The 27706-nt window shown below is 43.2% G+C and overlaps 5 protein-coding genes across 11 annotated transcripts in view; 4 read left to right on the top strand and 1 right to left on the bottom strand.

Moving 5' to 3' along the window:
- Positions 1–954: 954 nt before the first annotated feature.
- LOC306750274 (pleckstrin homology domain-containing family F member 2-like) lies at positions 955–3131 on the top strand (the record flags this gene model as incomplete). The annotated part of the gene is made up of 2 exons (XM_079233675.1): positions 955–1198; positions 2150–3131. 2 exons carry the CDS (start codon positions 955–957, stop codon positions 2749–2751), a joined length of 846 nt encoding a protein of 281 aa, XP_079089801.1. The 3' UTR covers positions 2752–3131.
- A 2852-nt stretch (positions 3132–5983) lies between these two features.
- Positions 5984–8720, bottom strand: LOC306749755 (uncharacterized protein; the record flags this gene model as incomplete). Its single annotated transcript, XM_079233080.1, has 3 exons — positions 5984–6631; positions 7457–7589; positions 8656–8720. The coding sequence occupies 3 exons, from the start codon at positions 8718–8720 to the stop codon at positions 5984–5986; spliced, it is 846 nt and encodes a 281-aa protein (XP_079089206.1).
- Positions 8721–10817: 2097 nt separating this feature from the next.
- wbp11 (WW domain binding protein 11) lies at positions 10818–17813 on the top strand. Its single transcript, XM_079233715.1, has 12 exons — positions 10818–10864; positions 11517–11603; positions 11738–11769; positions 11870–11963; positions 12183–12379; positions 12705–12838; positions 12960–13120; positions 14356–14592; positions 14686–14811; positions 14907–15188; positions 15972–16163; positions 16556–17813. The coding sequence occupies exons 2-12, from the start codon at positions 11540–11542 to the stop codon at positions 17251–17253; spliced, it is 2217 nt and encodes a 738-aa protein (XP_079089841.1). The 5' UTR covers positions 10818–10864; positions 11517–11539; the 3' UTR covers positions 17254–17813.
- A 661-nt stretch (positions 17814–18474) lies between these two features.
- Positions 18475–23280, top strand: ddx47 (DEAD (Asp-Glu-Ala-Asp) box polypeptide 47; the record flags this gene model as incomplete). 2 transcript variants are annotated; one of them, XM_079232794.1, is made up of 11 exons in its annotated part: positions 18475–18606; positions 18792–18885; positions 19680–19868; positions 19961–20032; positions 20163–20281; positions 20631–20819; positions 20959–21105; positions 22079–22216; positions 22317–22387; positions 22543–22672; positions 22927–23280. In XM_079232794.1, 11 exons carry the CDS (start codon positions 18475–18477, stop codon positions 23125–23127), a joined length of 1482 nt encoding a protein of 493 aa, XP_079088920.1. In that variant the 3' UTR covers positions 23128–23280. The 2 variants fall into 2 exon arrangements, with proteins under 2 accessions (XP_079088920.1, XP_079088921.1); XM_079232795.1 differs by lacking the exon at positions 20959–21105.
- Positions 23281–25064: 1784 nt separating this feature from the next.
- The window catches only part of LOC306749317 (myosin-10), a gene marked incomplete at its 5' end in the record, with an annotated part of 45665 nt that continues 43023 nt past the window's right edge, over positions 25065–27706 (top strand). For all 6 annotated transcript variants that reach the window (XM_079232593.1, XM_079232592.1, XM_079232591.1 and 3 more), the window contains one exon: positions 25065–25409. In XM_079232593.1, coding sequence (XP_079088719.1) covers positions 25065–25409 — 345 coding nt within the window. The remainder of the gene's footprint in view (positions 25410–27706) is intronic.

Here is a 27706-nt window from a genome sequence, read left to right as displayed (position 1 = left end):
ATATGTTTTATGTTAGCCTAAGTATATTTAATCATACTGCATAAGATACTGGCAAGCATTGTTTAGTCCAAAGAAAGTTTTGTATCATGCTAATGTATTAAGTATGACCTCATCGGACAGTCAGGGGATCTCCAAAGGGTGTGCCCTTTGGAGACTTTTTCCATGCCTGTGTTTCCCGCTCATGTATAGTATCACTGTTGATTGAAGTGTCTTTGACCTGATTTGCATGATTAGTACCTACCTGTGTACTCTGGCTCTGTGATACTCTGAGTTTCTTCCCTTTTTCCCTGTGAAAGGGTTTTTACTATCTTTATTTAGGGGAGTTTTTCCTGATCAGATGTGAGGTCCCAGGACAGGGATGTCACGTGTACAGATTGTAAAGCCCTCCGAGGCAAACTTGTATTTGTGATGTTGGGCCATATAAAATTAACTGAATTGAATTGAATTGAATTGAAAGAAAGGTGTGTTTAAAAATGAAATGTATTATAATTATTATAATTATTATTATTATAGCCATGTATTTTACTTTCATCTAAAATTGCAACTATTGCAACTTCTATTAAACTTCTTATTAAACGTTATTTAACTTCCGTTAAATAACGTTGTAGGAGAAATAATAATAATAAAAAACATGATTTTCCTCTGAAATGTGCCATTCTACAATGAAAGTATAAATGAATACCAACACAACTTAGTAACACATGTTACTTTTTGCTCAAAATGTGCAGAGTAACTTTTAAACTTGAAAAACTGAATACACTTTTAAAATAAAATAAACAGCAACTTGCACAGCGCACATTAAATCTCTCCTCTTTCTCGTTGAACAGGTTGGTCTTGAGCCGGTAAGTCCCGTTGCGTCATCCCGAAGCGAGCCTGACTCCGCCCCCCAGCCGATACCGCCGGCACCTCGTTTCTTTGTGATCCAGGTGCTGCTGCAGGTGTTCGGCCGCCACGATGGACCTGCCGACGTTTGCCAAGGAGAACCGTGATCGTATCCACGCGGTGGAGAGCTCGTTTGGTCCCGCCGGGGCGCTCCTGTCCAAGCCGGGTCGGGTCCTGATGGGACAGGGCCGCCTGATGAAGCAGGGCCGCCGGAAGCCGCAGCCGAAGGACTTCTTCCTCTTCAACGACGTGATGGTGTACGGCAGCGTCATCCTGAACGGCCGCTGGCACAAGAACCAGAAGGTCATCCCTCTGGGTGAGCAGAGCAATGCAGTCAGACCCGGGAGAAAGAGACTGAACTGTATTTATACCAATGTGTGTTTGTTGTTCTGGCTTCTGGACACCTATGTTTGTCTATCCACTTAAACTACTTTCTTAAAAGAAATTTAAAAAAAGTTTTAATATATGTTATTGATGAGTATGCACAATATGACTGCTGCTGCTGTGACTTCATGTCACGACCATACTTGGACATTGTAGCAATGCATAGTGCACTTTATACACTTTAATATTGTTATATCTTTTATATTTTGTGCCTTATTTGTATTTATTTTTTACCTTAAGTTCATTCTAATTCTGTGTTAGGAGGACCCAGCAAAATAAGCTTCTCATTGTATAGAATAACTGTCGGTTATCTGTGCATATGACAGTAAAAACATCTTCAATCTCTTGAATCTTGAAATATGACAAACAAGGATCATCAGAGAACAAGTATTTAAATGTTTGTGTATATGTGTTAAACACTCTAAAATAGTAAGGAAGAAAATAACAGGGAAGTAAAGCAAACAAACAAAAAATTAAATAAAAAATAAGAGGAAATACAAATACAAATAATAATAATAATAGTACAAAAATTAATTCAAATAATAAATTGAAAACACACCGACCCATAAACACACCCAACTACTTTCACTTGAGCAAATATTTCTACAGATAATCCTGAAAACAAACACCAAAAAAAACCCACCTTAAAATATACCTTCATTGCATTCGAGCCTATATTATAAAATGATCTGTATCATTAAATAGCACAAAGTCTTATGACTGCATTCAACTCTAATATATGCCTGCAGCCTTGTTGTGCAGAAACAGGAAGTTTGCATGTAGAAAAGTGCAGAAATGTGTCTTTCTGGACAAGCGTGTTGGCCAGACCATATAACATGTGTTTTGCAATGTTCTCAATATGCCATCTTGACTGTCATTTCAGAGGACATCAAGCTCGAGGACATGGAGGACAGTGAGATGCTGAGCAACCAGTGGCTGATGCGTACGCCGTGCAAGTCCTTTTTCGTGTCGGCCTCTTCGTACGAGGAGAAGCGGGCGTGGATGGAGCACATCGACAAGTGCCAGTCCGACCTGCTGCAGGCCGCCAGCAGCCAGCCGGGCTCCGCCTTCGCCGTGGCCTGGATCCCGGACAAGGCCGCCTTCAAATGCATGCGCTGCTTCAACAAGTTCACGACCACCAATCGCCGCCACCACTGCCGAAAGTGTGGCTTTCTGGTGTGCAGCGCGTGCTCCGCGAAGCGAGCGGTGATCCGCCACATCCACCCCACCAAGCTGCTGAGGGTCTGCAGCCTGTGCGACGCCAGGAACAAGGAGGACGAGCTGAATAGCTCAGAGGAGGACAATGAGGCCGCATCCAGCGATGAAGAGGAGAGAGTGGAGATGATGCAGAGCCACACTTACAGCAGCTGGCTGGTTTCCCATAGCAGCACCTGTGGAAAAATGGGCACCTACGTTTACCCGAGGCCGATGAATCAGCGGCCCCAATCAGACATATTACCACACCAAGGAGGCCTCAGACAATGAATTCAAAGAGTAGTGGCCCTCTGAATGGGCTCAGATGACACAAATGTAATCAAATAGGTTTACAAGTTAAAAGCCTTGAAAGAGAACTTGTATTATTACCTATGTAATGCCGTCATTACTGAGTTTTTAGACTCCTCGATCCATGGAAAAACACCATTATCTTCTCACACATGATCTGATGTCAGAGGATGTTGAGAAAAGCAGTGTATGCAGTTATGAAACATCGTCACAGCTTATACTTGGCTACTTTTTTATTTTGCTTTGAAATGATCTCAAAACCACAAGATTTGTGTCTTTGGTGATTATTAGATTGAGTCAGATGCACTAATTCAACTTGTAGTAACGCTATCGCTATTATAAAATGTTATTAAATCCTTATTTTCATAATAACAGCGTTTCCGAGTACTTCATTATTATTTTATAACAGATTTTATTCTTCAAAATGCCCTTTTTCAAAGAGTGCTTCTCTTTCATTATGGCATTTTAATGAAAAGTTTGATATGAAATGTCAACAATTACATCCAATATTATTGTGTTATTATGATGAAATAACACTTAACAACATAATGATGAGTTGAGTTTTAATATTGTGTACTTCATAATGTATCTTTAATTGATTTAATATTGAACTATGGTTCTGTGTCCATGAGGCTGGCTCTTGTTTACGAGATGCTTGAATCTGATTGGTCCTGGAGGTTTGTGACGCTGCATTGTTGTTCATTTAAAGACATATTGTGTTGATGCATAAGCTGTACGTTTAGCAGTAGTCCATCGCGCTCAACAATCACAGCAGTGGACTTTTATTGTTATGGACAGACGGCAAAATCTGCTTTTTTAATATATAATATAGCTTTTATGAACAACTCAATGCTCAACTGTTTCTAATCTTGGCGTGACCATCTTCTGAGAATGTAACGTCAAACCTGTCTGACTGCCCGCACAAGGAAGTGTTGCCTGTTTTCCGGTAAAGGAATCATCGTATTGTTCTCGTTGTAAGTGTAGAGGAGCTGTATTTGTATATGTAGGAGCTAATTTGGTTATTGTTTGGTTAAATAGAACTGGTGAACCAATTGGTGTGGTTTTGGGAATATGTCGTCATGACGCACTTCTGTATCTGAGCAGGAAATAAATGTCTTTCTTTGGCTCAAATCTTTAAAGTCACTGTGAAAGCTTCTCTCAGAAAAGTCTCCTCTTCAAATGTCCAACTTTTTCACTTTGACTGCTTTATTTCTGGAGATTTTGTGAAATAATCAAACATTTATATTTCCTTATAAATTAACTGATGCTATGACACCTTCACTGTCGGAAACCCCCACGTGCTCTCGTCTCTCTACAGCTCCTACTTTACACCACAAATACAGTCTGATTTTATTCTGTCTCAAGAAGCAGTTGTCACAGGGTTGAAATCTGCTGAGTCCCAAACATTTTAGTATACTTGAAGGCACCGGCTGTAAGAACATTGTTGGAATAGAGATGGTTGCATAATATCTGAAAGATTGGCATCCTTATTAAACCAAAAGCCACTCTTCACCAAGATCTCATTTTACTGTAGTCAACAATAACAGCAGGTGCACATGCTTGTGTTGCACACGACTTAAAACTATCTGAATATGTTAAGCTGTCTTTCTGAGCACTTTCCACCAAAGTACCTTTCAAAATAAAACGTTTGAATACGTTTAAGGCAGATTGTGCACTCTGTACTGGACTAAAATCAATACTGTCATCCATAAGCATTTGTCCGATGCATAAAGGCCCGAATATCATCTAGAGTCTGTCCTTCCAGTTCAATAAACGGTAATGTCGCTACTCTGTGTGAATCACGTTCCTCCAAAGACAAATTATTCCCCTAAATATTAGTATACAGCACCACAAATATGACTATGAAGCACCCCACCTGTATTGTACTGCATCCCAAATGTGCTTCCAGGGCAGATCAGAGTTCAGAGCCTCTTGAGGACGTACCTGTTAGAATATGATGACTGAGGTGTTTAATCAATAAACTAAAGGACGTTATACACGCAACAAACATATTGGTCAGACTCAGCCCGGTAGAGTACAGAATCTGGAATTAAACATTTTATTTTGAAGGCTAGATTGTTAGAAAGTGTTCAGAAAGACAGGAAAAAAATAAGAAAAAAAGAGGAAAACAAGCTTCACAACATATATAAGGTTAGATCATTTGAAGTTGGGGGTAATGCAAGCACTTAGCAGATGTTACTGCTGAGCGTCTGCTGGACTGTAAATAAATACCGTTCCTGCCACCTAGTGTCACGTTTGGCTTTTGCAGCGAGGAACAAGACGGCCAGATGCCTCAAAGAAGCTCAGAAGGATCCAGAAGGATCCAGTTAGAAGCTCAGTTTTCAGTCTGGCCTTCGACGTTCTAGTCAGTCAGTCTGGTCCTTTTGTCCCATTGGTGAAGTGTGTATATATATATATATATATATATATATATATATATATATATATATATATATATATATATATTCATTGCTGAAATGGCAGCTATCGTACATCACCCTCAAGTAAGGTTTGACACTCCTGGGTTCATTTTTACCACAAAGGGAAAATACAATGTTTACTGCTTCAATTAAAAGAACAATGTATATGATTATAATAATAATAATAATAATAATAAATGATTTAGAGAGATTTATGCAGAGATGTGAAATAAAATATTCACAACTGTTGAAACTAGTGTATACCCACTTGAAACTTAGTGATGGTTCTGTTGTCGTTACCTCAGAATACGGCCTTCATATCTACATAGGGAGTCCGCCATGTTGCACTGCAACACTGCTCCTTTAAAGCCCAGCTTCAAACAGCAAAATATAGCAAGTATTTTTAAATAAAATACAATAATTTATTTCCAATTCATTTGAAATGTGTGTTGTATGCAAATAACCACTATAGAGGACAATAAAAAAGTAACAATGAGAGTTTTTGACGGTTCACAATGACTTCAGGACTGTTGAAAAATATTTTCAGGACAGTTCGGAGACAGTGGTAGAAAATAAAAATGAGATATATATATACACACACACACACACACACACACACACACACACACACACACACACACACACACACACACACACAGCCTGGAGCCTTGCAGTCTATACAATTGCAATTGGCACATCTCTACAAGAGACTTTCAACATAAAGAGACTTCCAAACAGCTTCTTCCCCGAAGCTTTGCGCTCACAGCCTCTGGACTTTTTGCATCGTACCTCCATTATTTATGAACTGCTGCAAGAGCTTTTTCAACTGCATTCAACTTCTTCTTCAGCTCCTTTGTCAGATTCTTCATAGACAAGAGTCTCGACTTCATTCTCCTCGTCTCCTGACACTTTAACTTCAGCTTTTTGTGAGTCAAGACGAGCTGATCTTGCACTGCGTCCACTTTACGCTTCAGCGTCCTGGGAGAACCAGAGACGATGTAGTTGTGATCGGTGCTCACGTAGAATTGCTCTTGCTTTAGAGTCCGGTAGCTGTGATCGTGCAAAGCCGATTGTGAGCTCACGCTGGCCGCACTCTCGGTCGTGTCATCGGAAACGACCTCATCGACGTCATCACCGACAATAACCCTGACAATGTCATCGTCAAGGACGTCGTCAAAAACACCGTCCACGTCGTCCACGTCGTCCACAATATCGTCCGCGACATCGTCCACGTCGTCCACAACGTACACGACATCGTCCACGACGTCGTCCTCCTCGATAGGCGCTTGCTCCGCATGGGCCATGTTATAAGGTCCATTGTCAATGTTGGTCAAACGCAGCAGGTTGTTCTGTGTGGTGGAGTTCGTCACATCCTCTATCAACCAGTGGTTTTGAAAGACGAAGATGGTCGGCACGGCCGTCTCCTTCAGCCTCCTCTTGCCCTGAAGATAAATACAGAAGACATCAGTAGGTAAGTTGTGATACATAGGATTTTTTTTTTTACAATTAATGGAATGAATTGTGATTTAAAGGAGCAGTGTGTAGGATTTAGTGACATCTAGCGGTGAGGTTGCAGATTGCAACCAAAATAAATACCCCTTTCCCTCATCCCTTTCTTTTCCAAGCGTGTCAGAGAACTACGGTGGCCTTCAGGTAACGCAAAAGCACGAAAGGTTCTCTCTAGAGCCGGTGTTTGTTTGTCCTTTCTGGGCCACTGTAGAGACATGGCGGTGCAACATGTGAAGAGATATGAAGGGCTCATCCTGAGCTAAGAAAAACACAATTCTTAGCTTCAAGTGATTATACACTAATGAAAACACAAGTCTGGATATTATATTACAATTATGCCGATAGCTCCCCTTAAATCCTCCACACTGGACCTTTAAGTTCAGACTTTAATGGCGGTTTTCCGAGGAACAAGAGAAAAGATAAAAACACAAATTGTGTAACCAATAATAAAAAGATTATTCACACACAGGAACATTGAAATCAGAATTACATTATACTTGCATGCGCACCAAGTTTTGGCAGTTGTAATGAAACTTGAGTAGATGTTGGTAAAAATGAAAAGGGAGCCATCAGGATCACGGACGTCATCTGGGTGAGCGGTGGTTTCATTAAAAGCTGCTATCCACACTTTCAGATACGTCTTTACTGATAAGTCATCTCCATGTCCGGTCTGGCATTTCAACAGCTTTCACAACGACGTATTGGAACGTTTAGAAAATGCCCTGTGTGAGTTAGTGCACTGAAATGTATCCGTCTACCTCCTTGTCTATGAAGAACTGATCCTCCTTAAAGTGCGTACTGCACAGACGCGAACTTTTAGACGGGATCCAGTTCCTTCTTCTCACGTTCAGCAGCCATTGATTCAGCCTTTCACTATCACCGAGAGGAAATCTGTTTGAAGAAGAAGAAAGAAGTTAACTGTTGTGCATTCAAACATTATATTATAAACAGACACATGCATGGAAAGTGGATATCAAACCATGTGTAAGTATTCACTGCAGGGCTTTTGGCAATGTTATGGGCACTTGGGCGGGTGGAGGAAGTCACACCAGGAGAGATATGCTCAGATTCTACTGCAGCACGAGAGGCACTGAAGGGTGGGACAATTATCTAAATGGGATTCGGCTCACAAAGGAAATGAGAAAAAAGCTGATAACATATCAAAAAGAGCCGTCAACAGGTAGGAATTACATCAGGAAGTAGTGCATGGATAGATTAATGGTTAAAAACAAGCTAAGTTATGGCAGAAGAAAAAGGGAGGAGGGAAACAGGCAGCTTTTTTTATTTTGGGGAGCCAGGCGCATGTGAATCACAATTTGACAGAATGCACCAAATATCACACAGCGAGAAACCTTGCACATGCAGAGTTGTCTGAAATATGGAGTAAGTCTGTGAGAGATCACTGAGAGCAATACTCATCGCGGAAGATTGCAAAACATCAAAAGAAGTGTGTTCAGGAAAATGCAGGAATAAATACAGGGCTGTGTATGCAAATTTACATGTAAAAGATAATAGAGGTGTGTCGGGGTGATTGTATTTTTTTTGTTTTTGTCTTGTTTTGTTTGTCTGCTGTTTTGTTTCTTCTTTTTTTGTACTTCATTATTGTTTGACAAACCTTTATTTTTGTATTAATGTTTAATGTTAATATATTTAAATTAATACAAATGTAAGTGACAAAAAGCTTTAATTAACTCCAAAGCCTTAAACTCAATCAGTGTAGTTCTACAGATGACCTGCAGGGGGCAGCACCGCGTCTCTTCTGTCGCAGAATGCATCAGTAGAAGAAATGTTCAATCACAAAAAAAGAAACAAACGCCTAAGCGAGCGAGTTAGCTTGGTTAGAAAAGGTTCATCTGTAATTCACGGTATAACATTTATTTTTATTAAAAATTAAAATAAATTGGGATGCTTGTTTAGCTGGCGAACAACCGGCTCTAATCACAATGTAACTACTTACCGGAAGAAATTAACGTCCGAGCCCTTCGAGTGTCTCCTCGTACAACCGTAGGCTGAGCAAGACATCCTACACAACGAGCCGCAATGTTACACTCAACTTTAATGCACCGACAACGCTCTGCGGAAGCGCTAACGTTATTACACCAAAACACGGATGACACCCGCAGGCTGTCTGCGAGAGGCCCGTTAGAAAACACCAGCAGGCCGCCTGTGAGAAGCGGACGAGGCATTTGGCCCGGTCCGAAAAGTGAAGCCAAGCCGGAAGTGGCTCAAAGCCGCATTCTCTCTGCTGGCCGGGAGGGAACGAGTCCTCTGGTTGCAAACGCACGGCTTCTTCTTCGTGTTTAATGTTTCTTCACGTGCATTACCGCCACCACGCGGTGAGGAGTGGGGATGGGTCGGATAGTCACTCAGAAGATCATGAAACAAAAAATAGACAACACTTCTCCCCAGAACTTTGTGAAAGATAACGTAAATCATACCTCAACTTCATTTATTTATTTTAATCTGATTAAAATAAAATCTTTTCTCGCTGCATCATATACCTTTGCACAGTAAAGCATAAAATGTTCTATTGTTTGCAGTGACAACATTCATACCATCATACAGATGGGTTCTCCTATATTAATACGGTTCTGTATAGGTTCCATCGTTTTAATTCTGGTGTGTTTTCTTTTCAAAACATCTGGCCTGCTGTCTGAATGCAAAGCTTCAAACTGAACTGATGCTCTCAGAGGTCACATCTTCACTCCATTCAATCTGCTGTCAGGCTGCATAATAAGCTGTGCTCACAGTAGACCACAAACACTTTAATCACTTTAATTACATTCATCTGGTGCCATATATAATACATTTAAATACTTTTATATACTTTTTTATTACGTCTGTATATTTAATATTGCTACTGTATTCTTCTTTACTGTTTTTATTACTGTTTTACTGTTTATTTATTTATTTATTTCTTGTGTCCACTGCTGCTGTAATCCTGCAATTTCTCCACTGTGGGACTAATAAAGGATTATCTTATTTTATCATCTCCCCAGTATACACCAATAATTCATCACTGATTCCATTGAGAAGTTAAATGCTGTGATCTGAAACAATGAATGAAATACCAATTTGGTTATTTGAAGCATCTGTATTACTAGAGTCGTTGGATTAATGTTTATTTCAGGTATTTCTACTTTTTGTGTTGCTTTCTGCTCAATTGTTCAACCAAAACGTGTTGTTTCTCTTTTTTCTAAGTTTCAGTGTAGATTTTAGGGATACATTACAGAAATGTCCTTACAATGAATTGTATATACCAAGTTAAAAATACTGTATTATTGGTCTATAACAGATCCATCCAATACATAATTAATTTGAATTGTCATTTTATCTGTTCGTTTTTTGTTTTTTTTCTGGTTCTTCTTCTTGTAAATGTAAAATTGTACCCAAAATAAAATTAACTGAAAGAAAGAAAGAAAGAAAGAAAGAAAGAGAAAAAATAAGCTATTTTTCATTTCCTTCAAAACATAATAAATGATTTAGTTTGACCAGTTTCCCTTCTCCAATAATGTTGAACACAACCGATCCATTGAAAACTCGATCTTGGGACTGACAAATGCGGCTTCTGCATTCAAGTTGCTCTATGGTTTTGATTAAGTTTTAATAGATTGACACCAATATTAGAAGAGTTTCTGAATTTTTATACAGGCTAACAATCACATGAGCGCTTCAGATCACATTGTAGACCGAATATCAGACTAGTTTGTGTTAAACTGTTGGACCAAGTTTCTAAGAGACCAACTAATAAAACATATATGTTAAGACTTCTCAAATGATTGGACACATACTCTGAAGAAATACAATGCATAATGTATGTGTACATCTTTCTCGTATGTTCAATTATGCTTTTATTTTTTTATTTTTTCTTTGTTTCATATGTGTATACATATATACACGATTTATGATGAATCGAATTTTATTTAATCAGACTAAAATAACATTAATCTGAAGAAAAAGTCAACCACGGCGACCTTTTGATGACGTCACACGAGCCTCTTCCGCTCTCAGTAATCATGGCGCCCGGCTAAAGCAGAGCCTCTGCATGCATTCATTCCCGAAGGCTTTGGGTTTCTCTTTCACAGCGTAACATTAAACTATACCTTTTACTTCAGTCTGGGGACGCAGAGGTGCGCGTGTGGGGCGTTAACTTTCTGGAATAAAAGGTAAAGTCAAATGTGGCCACTTTTTGCTGCTGTCGGCGCTCGCGCGGCCCAGAGCTAAAAGCTAACAGAGCAAGCTAACGTCAACATTTAGCTTCACGTTAGCGTAGCATGGCCCGTTATGAGAAGATGTAGCTGTTAGCTGTTTGATATCCATCACGTGCATGAGGTCACCGGCTTTATATTGTTCGATAGACACCTAAAACACCCGCTGTGTTTAGACACGTTGCATCTGACGTTAACAGAGAGGGAGGTGTGAGGTTGTGTTCGCGTGCACGTTACGTTGTTTAACTAACGTAGCTTATAGCTAACCTTCACAATTAGTAAGTAGTATGTAGTCTACAAACTGCAACGTTACAGTGTTTAATTCTCTTAATAATGTTATATTTACATTTAGCAGCAGTTGCACTAATAATACTGTTGCAATGTAAATGTCATGTATGCACATGCGCAGGTAACGAGCATGTAATAAGTAGGAGGACTACTACTGGACCATCCTCTCAAAGATGCTCTGAAACATCTGCTGGGGACATCTTTGAATTGGTTGTGAAATGTAAAATATAAGGTGGAGATGTGTGTAGTCTCTCAGCGGACACAGGTGGTTAATTTCTTTTTTTGTACGTGTCTTAATTGCAAGTGTTGTATTACTTTGCAGGGTGAAGAACACACACCGGCACCATGGGGAGACGTTCAACCTCCTCCACCAAGAGTGGGAAGTTCATGAACCCCACCGACCAGGCCCGTAAGTACCGACCATAACCGACAGCTGGTTCCTCCGTACCGGCCTGCTGGATAACACCTGATGAATGAGCAATTTATTGTTTCCATGTGCCAGATCAATAACTAGTGTACCCTTGTTTTCTACCTCTCTTACAGGAAAGGAGGCCAGGAAGAGGGAGTTGAAAAAGGTACGACTGGTCTTTGAACATATTCACTCTCAACGTGCTGTCTCACAGCGGTGTTGTTGTTTTAATCAAATGTTGCTTCATTTGTTAATCATTGTAATAGAACAAGAAGCAGAGGATGATGGTGAGAGCTGCTGTGCTGAAGATGAAGGACCCCAGACAGATCATAAAAGACATGGAGAAGCTGGATGAGATGGGTAAGGGGGCTGAATATGTTTGTTTCTGTCAAACTGGCGTTTGTGTGTATGTACATAGGTTTACTGTCCTTAAATATAAAGTTAGAATCTTATTCTTATAAGATGTTTATATGTTTTTTCAGGATTCAAGGCATTAGACTATTTTAACTCATTTAGCTATAACAAAAGCTGCTGATTTTGTTAAAAATATTAAGCTTTCTGTTGTAACAACCTCAACAGAGTTCAACCCAGTCCAGCAGCCCTTGCTGAATGAGAAAGTGCTGAGGGACAAGAGGAAGAAGCTACGCGAGACCTTTGAGCGCATTGTCCGCCTCTACGAGCGAGAGAATCCAGAAACCTACAAGGAGCTACGCAAACTTGAGTTAGACTATGAGACCAAACGAGGGCAGCTGGCTCTCTATTTCGATTCAGTCAAGGTGTGTTTACATTTATGTTTGAATGCCAGGGCATTTAGTATGCACACTTTGATGACAGCGTGGTTACCCAAGGCTGCACTGATATGCATCAATAGGGAGGTTATTGTGGTTGCAGGCATACAGCTCCATAGATGTAAATATATATATATATATATATCAATCTTGACTCATCGGGAAGCACCAACACTTTTGTGTCTTTTGTTACATTGGCGGAAATTTCTACACAATTTTTTGAGCTCCACCCCTTCATATCCTAGTTTCTTTACATTGCTTAAGGCTTTGTGGTGACTATTTACTATCATGGGTTTTATGTCCTCTTTTTCAGAATGCAGAGTCCGTGGAGGTTGACAGTATCCCTTTGCCAGATATGCCTCATGCACCCTCCAATATCCACATCCAGGACATCCCACTACCTGGAGCTCAGCCTCCCTCCATACTGAAGAAAAACGTCTCTTTTGGGTAGTTATTAACACATGCATACCAGGCGGCCGTCCATGTGTTTAAGTAATACTGCTGTGTATTACTGTGCTACTGAGATAATACTTTTTTAATGGGAATTCTGTTTTTATACATCTCTCAGTAAAGGACCAGCATCTTCAGGTCCGATTCTGGCTACAGTGCCAGGTGTGCCACGCTTACCTCCAGGGAAGAAGCCCCCAGGACCCCCACCTGGGCCGCCACCTCCTCAGGTTCTGGCTCTGTACGGCATTCCTGCTCGACGAGCTTATGGCACAGACGGAGGTAACGCACAAACCCTTAATGACTACATTTATGAACGCAAACTTTCCTTTAAATCAGGGGTGTCCAAACCTTTTTCCACTGAGGGCCGCAAACAGAAAAATATACGAAAGTCTGGGCCACTCACTAGAGGTGAGGTATATCGCAAAATGAATCAAATATATTTAATATAAAAAAATCACATCAGAGGGAATTTGGCCTTTTCCAAGCACTGTATTTACACCAGTTCTAGTTGCAGACTCTCTTCTACTTCTTCTGCATCGACCAGGAAGGGAACAGCTTTAGAGAACAGCTTTAATTTCTTTGTCAATGGTAGAAAAATCTTGGAAGCGTTGACTGAATTCTGTCTTGAGATGTGATGGCAGACATATTTCCACATTTTAGAAGAACGGTTGACCTCTGAAAAAGCTACTTTGATTTCAGACAGCGTGGGGAAGAGCGCAACGTTGAAGTTAGTTGTTGAGCTTTGCACAGAATGCTCTTACTCAGTGTGTTGAGATGATGAGTAAGATATAGACTAGAAATGCCAGGTCTGCCCACCATAGAGGGTCACTCAGCTCATGAAGAGGTTGGTCCTCTTTCAAAAACGGGTCAATTTCGGACCTCTGGGAATAAACCCGCTGCAACACGGGGCAGCGACCTCAGATTGAGAGAGTAGGTCCCGTATTCAGCTTCAACATCAGACAGGAAAGCTTCAACTTCTCTGTGGTGGATCTGACACAGCTTCAAACATGTCCTTCCCTGTTGATGTGCCCTTGAGACTCCTCAGATCCAGCAGCTGCGTAATGCAAAAGTTATCATCAACTCCCCGCAAAAACATTAACAGCTGAGCGGCGTCTGTGCTCTCATCGCACACAATGGAGTACAAATCAAAAGCACGAGCACCTGATGCTTTAAGTTAGCTGACAAGACTTCGTGTTTCTGGACATTCTCACGTTGTTGAATGCCGGCACATTATTCCTGCCACTTTAGTGGGGCTCTGTTATGAAGTCGCGTCTGAGAGGTTTTCCGTGTCGCGCAGTGAGCTGAGCGACCTCGTAGCTGCTAGTGTGGCATTTTCTCATGTTTTGATCGAATGGCAAAAATATGATTGTTGAACTTGCAGGCTAGCTGCCATTTGCGTGACATTCTCTCCATTATAGACACTGAATGAATATAAAACTTTGCTTTCAGAATTGTGTTGCTGCTCAGATTTCTGCCGGTAGCCCTTACTTTTTTTTCTTTTTCTTCCTGAACAGAGCCTGGCATTCCTGGTTTAGAAAAGGACTCTCCGATGGAGTTGGGAAGAGATCGGGACAGCGGCAGTGACAGTGACAGAGATCGGGATGATGTGGACGACGACGAAAGCGACTCCGAGGAGGACAGTGAAGACGAGAGAGATGAAGGAGCAGATGGCGACCTGAGAATGAGTGTGGACCGGCCTGATGATGACAGGGAAAGGGAGGAGGATAGAGACAGAAATGAAAGACATGCTGGTGAGTGTTTCAAAAGTGTTTTAACCTATTTTTGCTCTAAGTTCTCAACTTATTCCTCCTTTTAATGAACGTTTGAATGTTTAATTACTGTAGGTCGCAGTGTACGGTTCGCTGACATGCCTCCAGAGGCCCTCCGTGAAGGGAAGAAGAAGAAAAAGAGGGTGGTGAAGAAGACCAAGGCCATTACCCCGCTGCAGGCTATGATGTTGAGGATGGCAGGTACTGTAGTACACCAGTGTCTTCTCGACATTCTTGCTAAGCTAGCTTTAATTTCTGTTTCTGATGGTGCTATATATATATTTTTTTGTCTCCAGGTCAGTCAGTTCCTGACGATGAAGAAGAAGAAGAGGTAGAGGAGGAATACACTGATGAATCAGGCGGCTCAGATATCGAGGACAGGGGACCACCAGGGGAAAACCCGCCTCGCCTCATGGCTAATCAGCGTCTACCCCCTCCTGCCGGGCCAGTGGGACAGCAAGGGCCTCCACACCTGCAAGGCCCTCCAATGACTGGGCCTCCACCACTGGGCCCACCCCCAGCTCCGCCCATGAGGCCTCCTGGTCCACCCTCTGGCCCGCCTCCAGGTCCACCACCAGGTTAGTTGCAACATTTATGAGCTGGAATACTAAGCTCCGGCTCTGAACTCGATACTAGAATAAATATCTTAACCTAGTTTTTATGCATCCACTCCGGAAACAGCGGAGGGCATACACACAGGGCCAAGGGAGATACAACACTCAATGAACTACGTCATTCCCAGATAGTGTATACTGTCTATAGTTAGGTACGGGCAAGCGGCGCCTCTCCATTCGCTTCATGAACCTTCACAGCCTGCGTGAGCAGCACGGCCGCAGCCGGTGAACTGCTGCAGCTCAAACACACACAGACAGCATTGCTGCTGCGACCGGTGCTGCCAGCCCTCAATGCATCATTTTCACTGTCTTATTGTATGACACGCCAAAAATAATAGGCGGCACGCGCTGAATCTCTAGATGAGTCGCCCGCTGAAACACCAAAGTGTGTTTACATTTTGTCGTTGTCATTGCAATTGTCTTCATACATTCAAGTGTTAGTTGTCGCCTTTATAAATTATTTAACACGTGTATCTGTTTTCAATTACAAATGCATAAAACAAAGATGTGATTTATTACATGTATATCTCTTCAAAGTGGTCGGTTTACCTTTTCAAGATCATATGAAAGGATGTGTAAATGGCAGTAAAGATGGGCAGAGCTGTTTATTTACACACAAATTCACAATTTTATAGATAAGGCCTGTAGTGAATTGGGTCACAAGGGTTTGTCGTTTTTTTAAAGTGGGCCCAGAGGGGAAAAAATCGTTTGGGAAACACTGTTTTAGAGGATATATTCTGTCTTTAGGTGCTCCTCCGTTCCTGAGGCCTCCTGGTATGCCTGGAAGCATGAGGGGTCCAGGTCCAATGCCTCGCCTTCTGCCTCCTGGACCTCCTCCAGGTCGGCCCCCGGGCCCCCCACCAGGCCCCCCTCCTGGCCTCCCACCAGGGCCCCCACCACGAGGACCACCTCCCAGAATCCCACTCCCTGCACCACCAGGTAGGCATATGTGTGCGTACAGTGAATGAAGGTGTGTGTGTGTGTGTGTGTGTGTGTGTGCGTGCGTGTGTGTGTGTGTGTGCATGCGCATGCGCATGCGCATATTGGTGTAGTACTTTCAATCCAATTGTAAACTCGGTGCGTGTGTATATGCTGTATATATGTGTGTGTGTGAACACATGCTGAGTTAACATGACACAATACAACTTATATTTATTTGATATGCCATCACTGCTCAGCTGCAGTGAAACTCAAACTAAGGCAGTAAAAATAGACTTCCATACATCATTCAATATACAGCGTAAACAATACTTTGTTTTTTAAATCTGTGGAGTGGCAAAGATGAATGTTATACATTTCTCATTCAAATACATTTGTGTGTCTTTTTGCAGGCATCCCACCTCCTCCCCCAAGAGCAGGAGGACCCCCGCGTCCACTCGCCCCGCCTCTCTCCCTCTTTCCTCCACCGCTCAACGCCAACGTGCTCAGTGCTCCTCCCAACATTGTCCAGCGACAAAAAGGCTCTGGATCCAACCAGGACGGTTCACAAGGCAACATGCCGCCCCCTTCCATGCCCATGCCTATGCCCATGCGACCGGGCGTCATGCAGATGCCTCCTCCCCCGGGGACAGGCGCCGTCCCATCGGGTCCCAATCCTGGCGGCAACCCCCCCGGCCACCACCACGCAGCCACCATCGAAAAGCGGCCCAACATCACCTCGGTCGCAGCGGCCGGAGGCGGTCTGGCTGCGGGAGCCGGCTCCGGCGGGGCCACCATCTCTGCCAAACCTCAGATTATCAATCCAAAGACAGAGGTTACCCGCTTCGTGCCCACGGCACTGAGGGTGCGCAGGGACAAGGGCGGAGGGATGCCCGGGGCATCAGCTGGGCATCGGGAGAAAAAAGGGCGTGGCGGAGGAAGGCGGGGAGATGACGGCATGGGAGGTGGACATGGGCAGAAACAGCAGGCGACAGCTGCTGCGATGGGCTTGGTCCACCATGTCCAGATGGGTCCCGTGTCTCAGTCCAACATGAAGACTAAAGACCAGATGTATGAAGCCTTCATGAGGGAGATGGAGGGACTCCTCTGAGACTTGGGAGGGTATTTGGGGCGGATCTTCAGTGGGGTACAAAGGTGTATTTGTTTTCTGTGCAGAGTGCTAGAGATAGCTGTCTTCAAGGCAGTCGGTTAGATTAGTTTATTTTCAGGAAACCGAGGAAAGCCGGCTACACTCGGCACAGGCTCATCTTCACCTGTTTTGGATTTTTATTTGTTGTATCAAGGAGTATGTGAATTTGTTTGAAAAGAAATTTGATTATACATGAAATTGGTAAAACATTTAAATCGGTTGCTATTAAGACCCGACTCCTAAAAAGAACACTACTCTCTGCTGTGAAAACATTGTCTGCCGGAGTCTACTCGTGCTTTTTGTCCACCAGTGTGTCATTTTTTCTCTATCTCTCTCCTACAACTGGCAATTTTTTTCCGGCCAACTGTTTGTTTTGCCATGACCAGAAAAAGCATTTTGTATGATTGTTATTTTATCGCCTAAACATGAACATAAAGGAAAATAAAAGGTGTGGACTGTTTGGTCAACCACTGTATGTACACATGTCTGAAACGATTGGATCTACAGTGAAATAAATACGTTTTTACCTCATGCTTCAGTTTCAGTGTGACGTGATATCAAGGAGACGACACACGCAAAAAATAATTACACATTTGAGCAATTCTTGTCTAGATGCTTTATATCTATCTAGTTTGTGGCGCCTTCACAGGGTTCTTAGGGTCATGGAAAACCTGGAAAAGTCATGGAATGTTAAATGGTTATTTCCCCAGGCCTGAAAAAGTCCTTGAGAAAAATAAAATCCCAAAAGTCATGGAAATGTGTTATATTCCAATGTTCATGACGTTCATTTACGCCGAGTTTGAATTAATATGCTTTTAAAAGAAAGAAGTTCAAAATATAAGCAGGCATACATACAGGCATCTATATAAATGTTTATTCTTTTAATCAAACTATTGTGTCATTCATTTGTGTCATTTAAGGTTTACTGTATGCGTTGGAAGTCTCATTGTTAGTTTAAATACTACATTTTCTCACTTTTTCATGTATACACCGAGATTTCACAAAATGTTTGGTCATGGAAATGTGGTTTAAAGTTATGGAAATCGATTGGTCAAAATGTGTACGAACCCTGCTTCGGTGTGTGTGTAAGAACAACAAATCCCGGCATGCAGTGCGGCATAAACGAGTTTTTTTTTCCGCATCTGCGCATTCCGGAGCTGACGACACGTTGGGGCGAAAAGCATGGCGGACGACGTTGTGGAAATCGTGAAGCCAAACACGGATGAAACTCTCCCAAATTCGAGTAGCGGCGATGTTGACGGTCTTCTTGAAGGAGACGAAATCGAGGCGGTAGCGAAGACCTTCAAGGATTTGGTAGGTTTATCTCACAGCGACGCCATTTTAGCGACAAAAACATACATAGCGGGTTTTGCTAACCGGACTAAGCTAGCTAGGTGGCATTCGTATCGTATAACTACGCATGTTACCTGACGCTGTGATTTGGTTGCAAAACACAGGCTGTAGCTTTTTAACGTCTCCTTGTCTTTTCCCGTCCGCAGGGTGTCACCGAGGTCCTGTGTGAGGCCTGCGACCAGCTGGGATGGAAGAGTCCCACCAAGATCCAGGTGGAAGCGATACCTCTAGCCCTGCAAGGTGAGGGACCACAGGAGGCTCTGTCTCAGGGTTGTGTGTTTGTGTTTTTCGAACGTGCTTTCCCCTTAAAACCAGTGGTGGAAGAAGCATTCCGATCTGTTGCACACCTCCGTGTATAAGTACTCCTGCCACCCAAATACACGTGTGAATAGAAATGCCAGTATGCCTCCCTGAAAGGTAATGGAGTAGAATTGGAAAGCAAAATGAAATGGGCATTCTCAACTAAAGTGCTGTTACTTAGTACTTCATTGGGTTACTTCCTTCCACCGCTGTGTACACATAATAATGTCTTCAACACCTACAGGGTTCTTACAGTCATGGAAAAGTCATGGATATAGTATACAAATAGTTATTTCCAGGCCTGGAAAAGTCCTTGGAAAAAATAAAATCCTAAAAGTTTTGGAAAAGTCATGGAGGTTTGTTATATTCGTGTGTTCATGACGTTCATTTACGCTGAGTTTGAAATAATGAATATGCTTTTGAAAGAAAGACGCTCAAAATATAAGCAGTCATACGCTCTACTTTATATACATGTTTATTCTTTTAATCAAACTATTGTCTCATTTAAGGTTTACTGTATGCTTTGGAATTCAAATTGTTAGTTTAAATACTACATTTTCTCACTTTTTTATGTAAACAGAGATTTCACAAAAAATGTAGTCATGGAAATTTGGTTAAAAGTCATGGAAACCCATTGGTCAAAATGTGTATGAACCCTGTACTTAGTACTTCGTTGTGCATTGGGTTACTTCGGTACACATAATAATGTCTTCAACACCTATCTGTGCCGGCAGGGAAAGACATTATCGGCCTGGCAGAGACCGGTTCTGGAAAGACAGGTGCCTTCGCTCTGCCCATCCTGCAGTCGCTGCTGTCCTCGCCCCAGAGGCTCCACACCCTCGTCCTCACCCCCACCAGGGAGTTGGCGTTTCAGATCGCTGAGCAGTTTGAGGCCCTGGGCTCCAGCATCGGCGTCAAGTGTGGTGAGTGTCGGTTCGCGGTCGACGACCCGGTTACGGGTTTCAGGCAGATGACTTTCCATGGGTCTGTTCCTAAAACGTGTTTTCCGTTGCAGCGGTCATAGTCGGAGGAATCGACATGATGTCCCAGTCATTGGTACTGGCTAAGAAACCACACATTGTTATTGGTAAGAGCCACAAAAAAAAATCAAACAGACAACGCATGATCCTCTGCATTCGTGTATTTACTATTGCCGCACTGATTTTAAACAGATGTTTTTAGCATTAATGTGATGACGTGAACACGATATGTTATAGCCACACCTGGTCGGTTGATCGACCACATGGAGAACACAAAGGGCTTCTCCCTACGAGCTCTGAAGTTCCTGGTCATGGACGAAGCTGACAGAATCCTCAACATGGACTTTGAGACTGAGGTGAGTTATTGATGTCAGTGCAACGTTTTCCCCCTCTTGCATTTTGCTTTAGCATGAAGGAACGTAATCACTTAAATGTGACACCATGAGGCCATGTGATTATGCATTATGTTTTCCCGTTGTCCGCCCATTCTCATGAAGGGATTCCATTGAATCTGTCAAAGATCCAGTTGGATCCAGAGTTCTTTCAAGACACATTATGCTAATTAGAACAATTTCACACATGATAAAATGATGACACTTTGGAGAAACATGGATGTAAAGTGCACCGTGGCTGGTTGGCGAAGGCCTTCAACCACGAAGCAGTGATTATATTTCCTTTTTAAATATGTCTTCTTTCTTTTGCCAGGTGGATAAAATCTTGAAGGTGATTCCCAGAGAACGGCGCACCTATTTGTTCTCCGCCACCATGACCAAAAAGGTCCAGAAGCTACAGAGAGCAGCTCTGAAAGATCCCGTGAAGTGTGCGGTGTCCACCAAATACTCCACCGTGGACAAACTACAGCAGTATTACGTCTTCATTCCCTCAAAGTTCAAGGTACGGCACATTGTCCTTTCATGTTTTAATGTCTGAAACTACGTGCCGCAAGCTGGGCGTCCTCTGAACATCACAGGCACATTATAATTGTGTTTGGTTGGACTTTCTGACACTGTTTTGTGTGTGTGTTCTGTGGCAGGATTGTTACCTGGTGTCCATCATAAACGAGCTGGCCGGCAACTCGTTTATGATTTTCTGCAGCACATGTAACAGTGCCCAGCGGGTGGCGCTGTTGTTAAGGAACCTCGGCATCACTGCCATCCCTCTTCATGGCCAAATGAGTCAGGTAGACCTTCAGACACACACACAAACACAGCCCTTTCTTTAACTCGGACGAATCCATGCAAACACTTCCTCAGTAACATCCATGATAACGTGATGCAGTGGTGTCACAATTACCTATTTGCAGGCTCGGCTTCTCGCTGTTTTTTGATGAAACATGAAAAAAAAATGTTGCTGATGCAGAGACTTTTCTTCTGCCAAACACAATCGATCATAATGTCACTAAGCCGTAACCAACACTAGTGCAGACTGCAGAGCTGCCCTCTGCATTGCCCGCAGCAAATCATTAAAAGAAGTGTATTTTATTTAGAGGCGATCGATTAGTCGATTGACAGAAATGTTAACTATTTTGATGTTAGTTTGATGCATAGTTTGACTCAACAATGAGTATGTGTTGACATTGTTTTGTTCAGGCTGACATTCTATACACGAATACAGAAAATAATGGGTTGCTAAATTGACGTAAATCATTATTTGCAGCTCTATTCAAGTTACTAAACTGAAGTACAGAACATTCTTTGCTGCGTCCTTAAGACACAGTGAAATACATTTATGCATCCAAAATGTAAATTATTTATTTCTTTGAGTCCTCTGTGTGACCTAAACGGCAGATCATTGTCTCTTGTTTCAAGTCTACCATCAGCTGATGAGCCATGTTTAAAGCAATCGATAAACTACGTTTACATTATCCGCCACAACAGATATTTTCTGACGAGGACAAACGCTCATCCTTTTTCAGCCATTGTGTGAACTTTGAATATCTTTGGCTCTATTCTGGCTGGAAGAACAGCGCCCTCTTCTGCTCCTGTGCCATAAAGCAATGCAACTGTTTTACCTAACTAAATCGGACATGAAAGCACGGTGTGCTGTGTGCGTGCCGGTAAAACCAAACCACACGGCAAAATTCGTTATTTCCTTTTTTCCCGGCATGTCCGTCCATCAAATTCACTCTCTGGATCTTCCCCTTTCCTGTTCAGAACAAACGTCTCGGATCCCTAAACAAGTTCAAGTCCAAGTCCCGTTCGGTGCTGCTGGCGACGGACGTGGCGTCCAGAGGACTGGACATCCCTCACGTCGACTGCGTCATCAACTACGACATCCCCACCCACTCCAAGGTGCGTAGCTGCTGGTGTTCAGCGCTGCCCGTTTGTTTGATGGTTTCATGGGTTTGAGTCGATTTTTGATTGGACCTTTTGGATCTGTCTGCCCTCGTAGGACTACATCCACAGAGTCGGACGAACCGCCAGAGCAGGACGCTCGGGGAAATCCATCACTTTTGTTACTCAGTAAGAGCTGCCGGTTTAATTGGGACCTTTTTTAATGTCAAATGCAGACGTGTTCTCAGCTGTTGCCATTTTTTGTTAATGCGTTGCCGTTCATGTTCTCAGTAAAATCTTTGACTGCATCAAACTGACACATTGTTGCACCCCCCCACCCCTAGATATGACGTGGAGCTTTTCCAGCGCATTGAAACCCTGATTGGGAAGAAGCTTCCGGCCTTCCCCACCCAGGAGGATGAAGTGATGATGTTGGTGGAGAGAGTGAGCGAGGCCCAGAGATTTGCCCGGCTGGTAAGTCATCGCTTTTCTGAATGTGTTTCAAATGTCACCACAAACACGGAAAACCATGTGTGTCCCCTCAAAGAGACATAGAATATTCTATTTTGTGAGAAATAGACTCAGGAATCGCCTCATCGAACGACCTGTTTACCAGTTTAAAAAGATAACAGGGATATGGATGTCAATGGGTATGAAGTATTGTAAACTGAAAGATGGATGTCATATCTATATTGTATATCGAAAAAAAAAATATTTTCCTTCCTCAGGAAATGAAGGAGGAAGGTGAGAAAAGGAAAAGGCCCAGAGGAGGAGATGGAGACCAGGATGACACAGAACAAGCAAGCGGTGTGAGGAAGAAAGTGAGAGGAGGAGCAGGGGCGGCAGGAGCATTTGGAGGTGGTGGAGGAGGAAGAGGTGGTGGGATGAAGAAGAGGGGTGCAGCAGCCTGGAGGGGAGGAGGACACTGAAGCCTCCTATCTAAACAGATTGTACATAACAATACAATGCCTTTCTTGTTTTTGATGTAAAACTCGATCATGCCTTCAGCATATTTCACAGCATTTGGTATAGAAGCTATTTAATTACAGAACACATGTTTTCCATTTGTAATAAAATGCCACTGTAAAACCCAATTTGTTTTGCTTCTCCTGTGTCTTTCTTTAACAAGTTATTTTATAGTTTTAGTATTTTTCTTGTCGTGTGAGGTACTTTTATTTACTTGTGATGCAGGTAAGCACCAGTTGCTCTCGGTCATTATTGCATGCATGTCATTGGTTTGCAAATTGGAGGGTTGGTTTCTCTCCACCAATGAGGAAGAGCGGGGAGAGAGAGAGAGAGACTGGGCTGCATCTAGTGGGTGTGTGTGTGCAATGCATAGATATGTTTGCATAGATTTCTTTAAAAAGCGTTTGCTGAAGCACAATGTCCTCGTGCATCGCGTCACCACCTTGTTTATGAGTTAAAAGAGACCGTGACACACGCGCGCAATCCCCGCTTGAGTCCCAGTGAGTCACCTCGGAGGGTGCCCCGGTGTGGCGTATTGATCTGCGCGGTCCCGCTCTATGAAGCTCAGTCCGTCATAGGCGGGAGCAGCAACGGTGAAGTCCGCTCCGTTCAGCAGGGGCCCCCAGTGTCGAGGGAGCACCGTGCGTGTGGCGCATACCGGAGCCCCAGTGCACGTGCCCGCGGTTCAGTTGGTTGAGTGGAGCAGCTCGTCGTTGTCGTCCGGAGGGAGGAAGATATCGGACTGCTCGGTGAACAGGCTCGGACTGCTGCTGCTGCTGAATAACGACACGCCAGGTAAGTGAGCTATGAGCCGGGAGGACGGGGCTCGAGAGACGGGCAGCGCGTGGGTCTTCAGGACGGAGGTCTCTGGGAACTGAATTAGTTTGACATAATACGGTGGTCCGTATTTAGCGGACATTAGCGCGTGAGTTCAGAAAACACTTTTAAATGAGCGGACTCCCCTTTCTTTCCACACCAATGTCGAATAAACTCTTAATAGATAACATAATAAGTGCTATTTAGCTTTGTCAAGCTACGTGTGAAACGTCACACTTTTATTTGTGTTAAACATTGCTGCAAATATTATTAGTTGTAGCTCTATCATTTTAAACGGCTGAAGTTATCGTTCATAACGGTCGTTCTCATGGTGATAACTGCTTTGTAGCTGCCGTTGTAACGTTATACCGTCTCGCGCTCACTCCCGGTAACCGTTAGTTACTTGTTTGCTAACGCATGTCAGGTGCGCAGCTTAAATACTGCAGATATTAGCCTCATATTCGTAAACGGGGACCAGTATCACCTCACTCCCACGCTGCGGGTTTCCGTTAAAAATGTCGTTTTATCAGTTATATAAGCTCCACCTGTATCGTCTGAACTGCGGGGGCTATATATGTAGCGTTATATTTAGGTTATATGTATGTGTGCTGTACGGGGGACTTATTTTTCTTTAGCGCAGCTCTGTAGGAGAAGACGTGGGACGGGTGGTCATCACGACGTCGCTCCGTCTCATCGGAGCATGAAGCTACGCAGTATGCGCAATGGCTTCGTGCAGACTGTCTGAGACCTGCACGAACACCTAGTTTAAAAATATGAAGTCTAACTTTTAATTTGTGTCACTGTCTATATCAGTATAGTCATGCTCTGAACTGGTGTCATATGGCACCCCTTCCTTGTTACATTATGAGTTTTATTTTATATGAATGTCTTCTAATGTAATGTGATTGTTCTACCAGTTGTTAAATATGTGTATTACAGTGTAGTTACAGAAGGAAATCAGAGTTTTAAAGGGTACAAGAGGTGTTTCTGTTATTTAAATCCTGTGGTGTCTAAGGTACCAATCCCTGCGCCCCTGTCTGTTCCAGGTGGTGTCTGTTCGTTGCTCTGGTAAACCCCAAGTAAGATGTCTAATCGGAGTGGGCAAGAGGACCCAGAGCGGTACCTGTTTGTGGACCGGGCTGTGGTTTACAACCCGGCCACACAGGCCGACTGGACGGCCAAGAAGCTGGTGTGGATACCTTCGGAGCGCAATGGCTTCGAGGCGGCCGGCATCCGGGAGGAGCGGGGCGAGGAGGTGCTGCTGGAGCTGGCCGAGAATGGAAAGAAGGTGGTGATCAACAAGGACGACATACAGAAGATGAACCCGCCCAAGTTCAGCAAGGTGGAGGACATGGCCGAGCTCACCTGTCTGAACGAGGCGTCGGTGCTGCACAACCTGAAGGACCGTTACTACTCTGGGCTCATATACGTGAGTGACTGTGTTTTTGTCATGGTTTCTTCGCTCCACACAGGGGGGTGGGGGACAATTTACCTTTAAAACTTACAGATTCCCAGGTTCTCACAGATATAGATTGAATTTCACCCCTAGCTGTTATAATAAAAAAAATGATGGGCAGTATTTCTGCTTGTATGAACACTAGTCTTAACTTTTAGCCATCTCACTTTGGCACTCTAGTGCCAAAGTGAGATCTGATATTAGTTTTTGTTTGAGGACAGAGAGGGCATTGAGCTCGTTGCTGTCCTGTATGAATTCCTGACCCCACACACACGGCCACACAGTATGTGGGACAGATCTCCCTTGTCTTTTAACCATTGCCAGACTTTCACCTCCACTGGATCGTCTGTCTTTAGTGCTTCTGGGTTACAAATCACTACCTCCCCCCCATAGCTTCTCTCTCACCTAAGCCAAAGGCAGGCCTCTTCCATAAACACTACTGCTTTCCGTTTGTTTGTCCTCCCCTGTGCCCTACTGGTGGACCGGGTTTGATCGCAGAGATGGCGTGACCTCTCTCTCTTTTTCTTTTTCACCCCAAAAAACTACTTGAATTATTACGTCATCTTGTCTTTTAAGCCTCAACATTTTCCACACACTTTAATTCAGATGCATTTGAAATTGGCTACAACCCAGACCACAAGACAACCATAGAGTAAATCTGTGTTTTAAAAGCTCAGTTTTGCCCCAATGTGCAATTTCCCCACAGATGGAGATGCTCTGTGATGTGATCTTGACCCATTTAGTGACATGTTTTCCGGGAATAGAATGTGGGTTGGTTATCACCTGAGACGGGGACTGCAGAGGGAATTGTTGCACTTATAATTTGTCCTCCTCACAAGACATGATAAAACCCTCACAACTGTCTCTCGGAGGAAGTCCTGCCCTTTTTTCTTGCGTTACAAGTATGTGCTTTAAGTCAAAATGTGAGTGTTTCAGTTCAGTCATTTAGTAGAAGTAAATACTTGAATGCTTCAGTGAAGGGGGTATTAACAATTACATTTACATGCCAGTCCTCTCAGTTCCTTCTTCTTCATTTATTTTCTCTAATACCATAGTGTCACAGAGTCTTCTTTATTTTACCCCATGGCTAACAGAAATTGAAAACATGTGTCCAACAGTGTTGGGTTTTCTATCAGGAAGAGAATCTCCCTATTCAGCTGGTTCTTAGAAAAAGAAACCCCTATGTTTTAAAACGTTTTCCAAAGCTCAGCTACATCTACTGCAGACATAATATAATGGCTCCCCCAGGTGTTCTTAGTTGAGGTGGTTGGGAAGACTCAATATCCGAATCATAACATGATCAGCATCTGTTAAGAGTCTCTATCCATCCCCCCACGCATATATTGAATTAATTATCAACAAAAATAGCCATGTCTGAGTAATATTGGCTATTTTGTGATTAAACTCTCTCTCCGCTTGTGGTTTTTTTGTGGATTGCGATCAAACACATTTACTGTCCAGCAATTGAAACCTTCAGGTCACCACAGCATTTTAAAGCCTCTGATCTATAAGCTGTCCTCCGCCGGCTCCTTCTGTGGTCTCTCTGCCCATCGGAGGGCTTCATCCGTGTGCCGTGAGTCAGCCTGTTGAGCCAACTCGTTTACTGTAGCAGCTTGCTGTCTGTGAGGTGGTGAATCACAGGCCATTACCCGCAATGCTGCACACCAGGCTACGCCACGCCAGCGGGGCCACAAGCAGGCCTTTGTGTCGTTAGATAAGCCTCAGCTGTTAGAAAGCCTCAACATTCTTTCCATGTCAAAAAGATCGTCCGTCTGTCTCCCGCCGGCCGCCCACATCAGCTCTGCTGCTGCTCAGTGTCCGTCCTGTCTTCACCACCTAGTCTACTCCTTTTCCCACACTCCTGTTGCTCCTCTCCTCTCCCCTGCCTCACTGATCCTGGACAATAATGACATGGACTTTGTGTCTTTATTTTATTGCATCAAGACTTTTTTATATTTCTGTGATTCAAATGCCCGTCTCCCTACTCAAAACGTGTTTTGCTCATTTCTAATGTTGGATCGGCTGCAGGGCAAACCACAGCTCATTCTCATTCTCCCAACCCTGCGGAGAGAGTTTTTACTTGTTTGCATTAAAGCCACATGTGGTCTCTCTTTACAGCTGGACGTTTGCAGGTCCCTGGTGTAACCTCTGGCGTTCTGTTTGCTTTTACGGTCACCATGATTTATTTGACAAACGCAAGCATGTGAGACGTGAATCTCGAACGCTACTGAGTCCTGCTGCATTTCAATGAACTGCACTGCCGTGTACGT

The sequence above is a fragment of the Taurulus bubalis genome (assembly GCF_910589615.1).
Source record: "Taurulus bubalis genome assembly, chromosome: 17".
In the NCBI taxonomy this organism is placed as follows: Eukaryota; Metazoa; Chordata; class Actinopteri; order Perciformes; family Cottidae; genus Taurulus; species Taurulus bubalis.
The sequence above is the reverse complement of the archived record's forward strand: the minus strand, read 5'-3'. Positions and strand labels throughout refer to the sequence as shown.

Bases quoted from the DNA above. Each gene is read 5' to 3' on its own strand.
- wbp11 (XM_079233715.1), top strand. From the start codon at position 11,540: ATGGGGAGACGTTCAACCTCCTCCACCAAGAGTGGGAAGTTCATGAAC. The intron at 11,964-12,182 runs GTAAGGGGGCTG...CAACCTCAACAG, and splicing joins GGAGAAGCTGGATGAGATGG to AGTTCAACCCAGTCCAGCAG. The intron at 14,812-14,906 runs GTACTGTAGTAC...TTTTGTCTCCAG, and splicing joins TATGATGTTGAGGATGGCAG to GTCAGTCAGTTCCTGACGAT.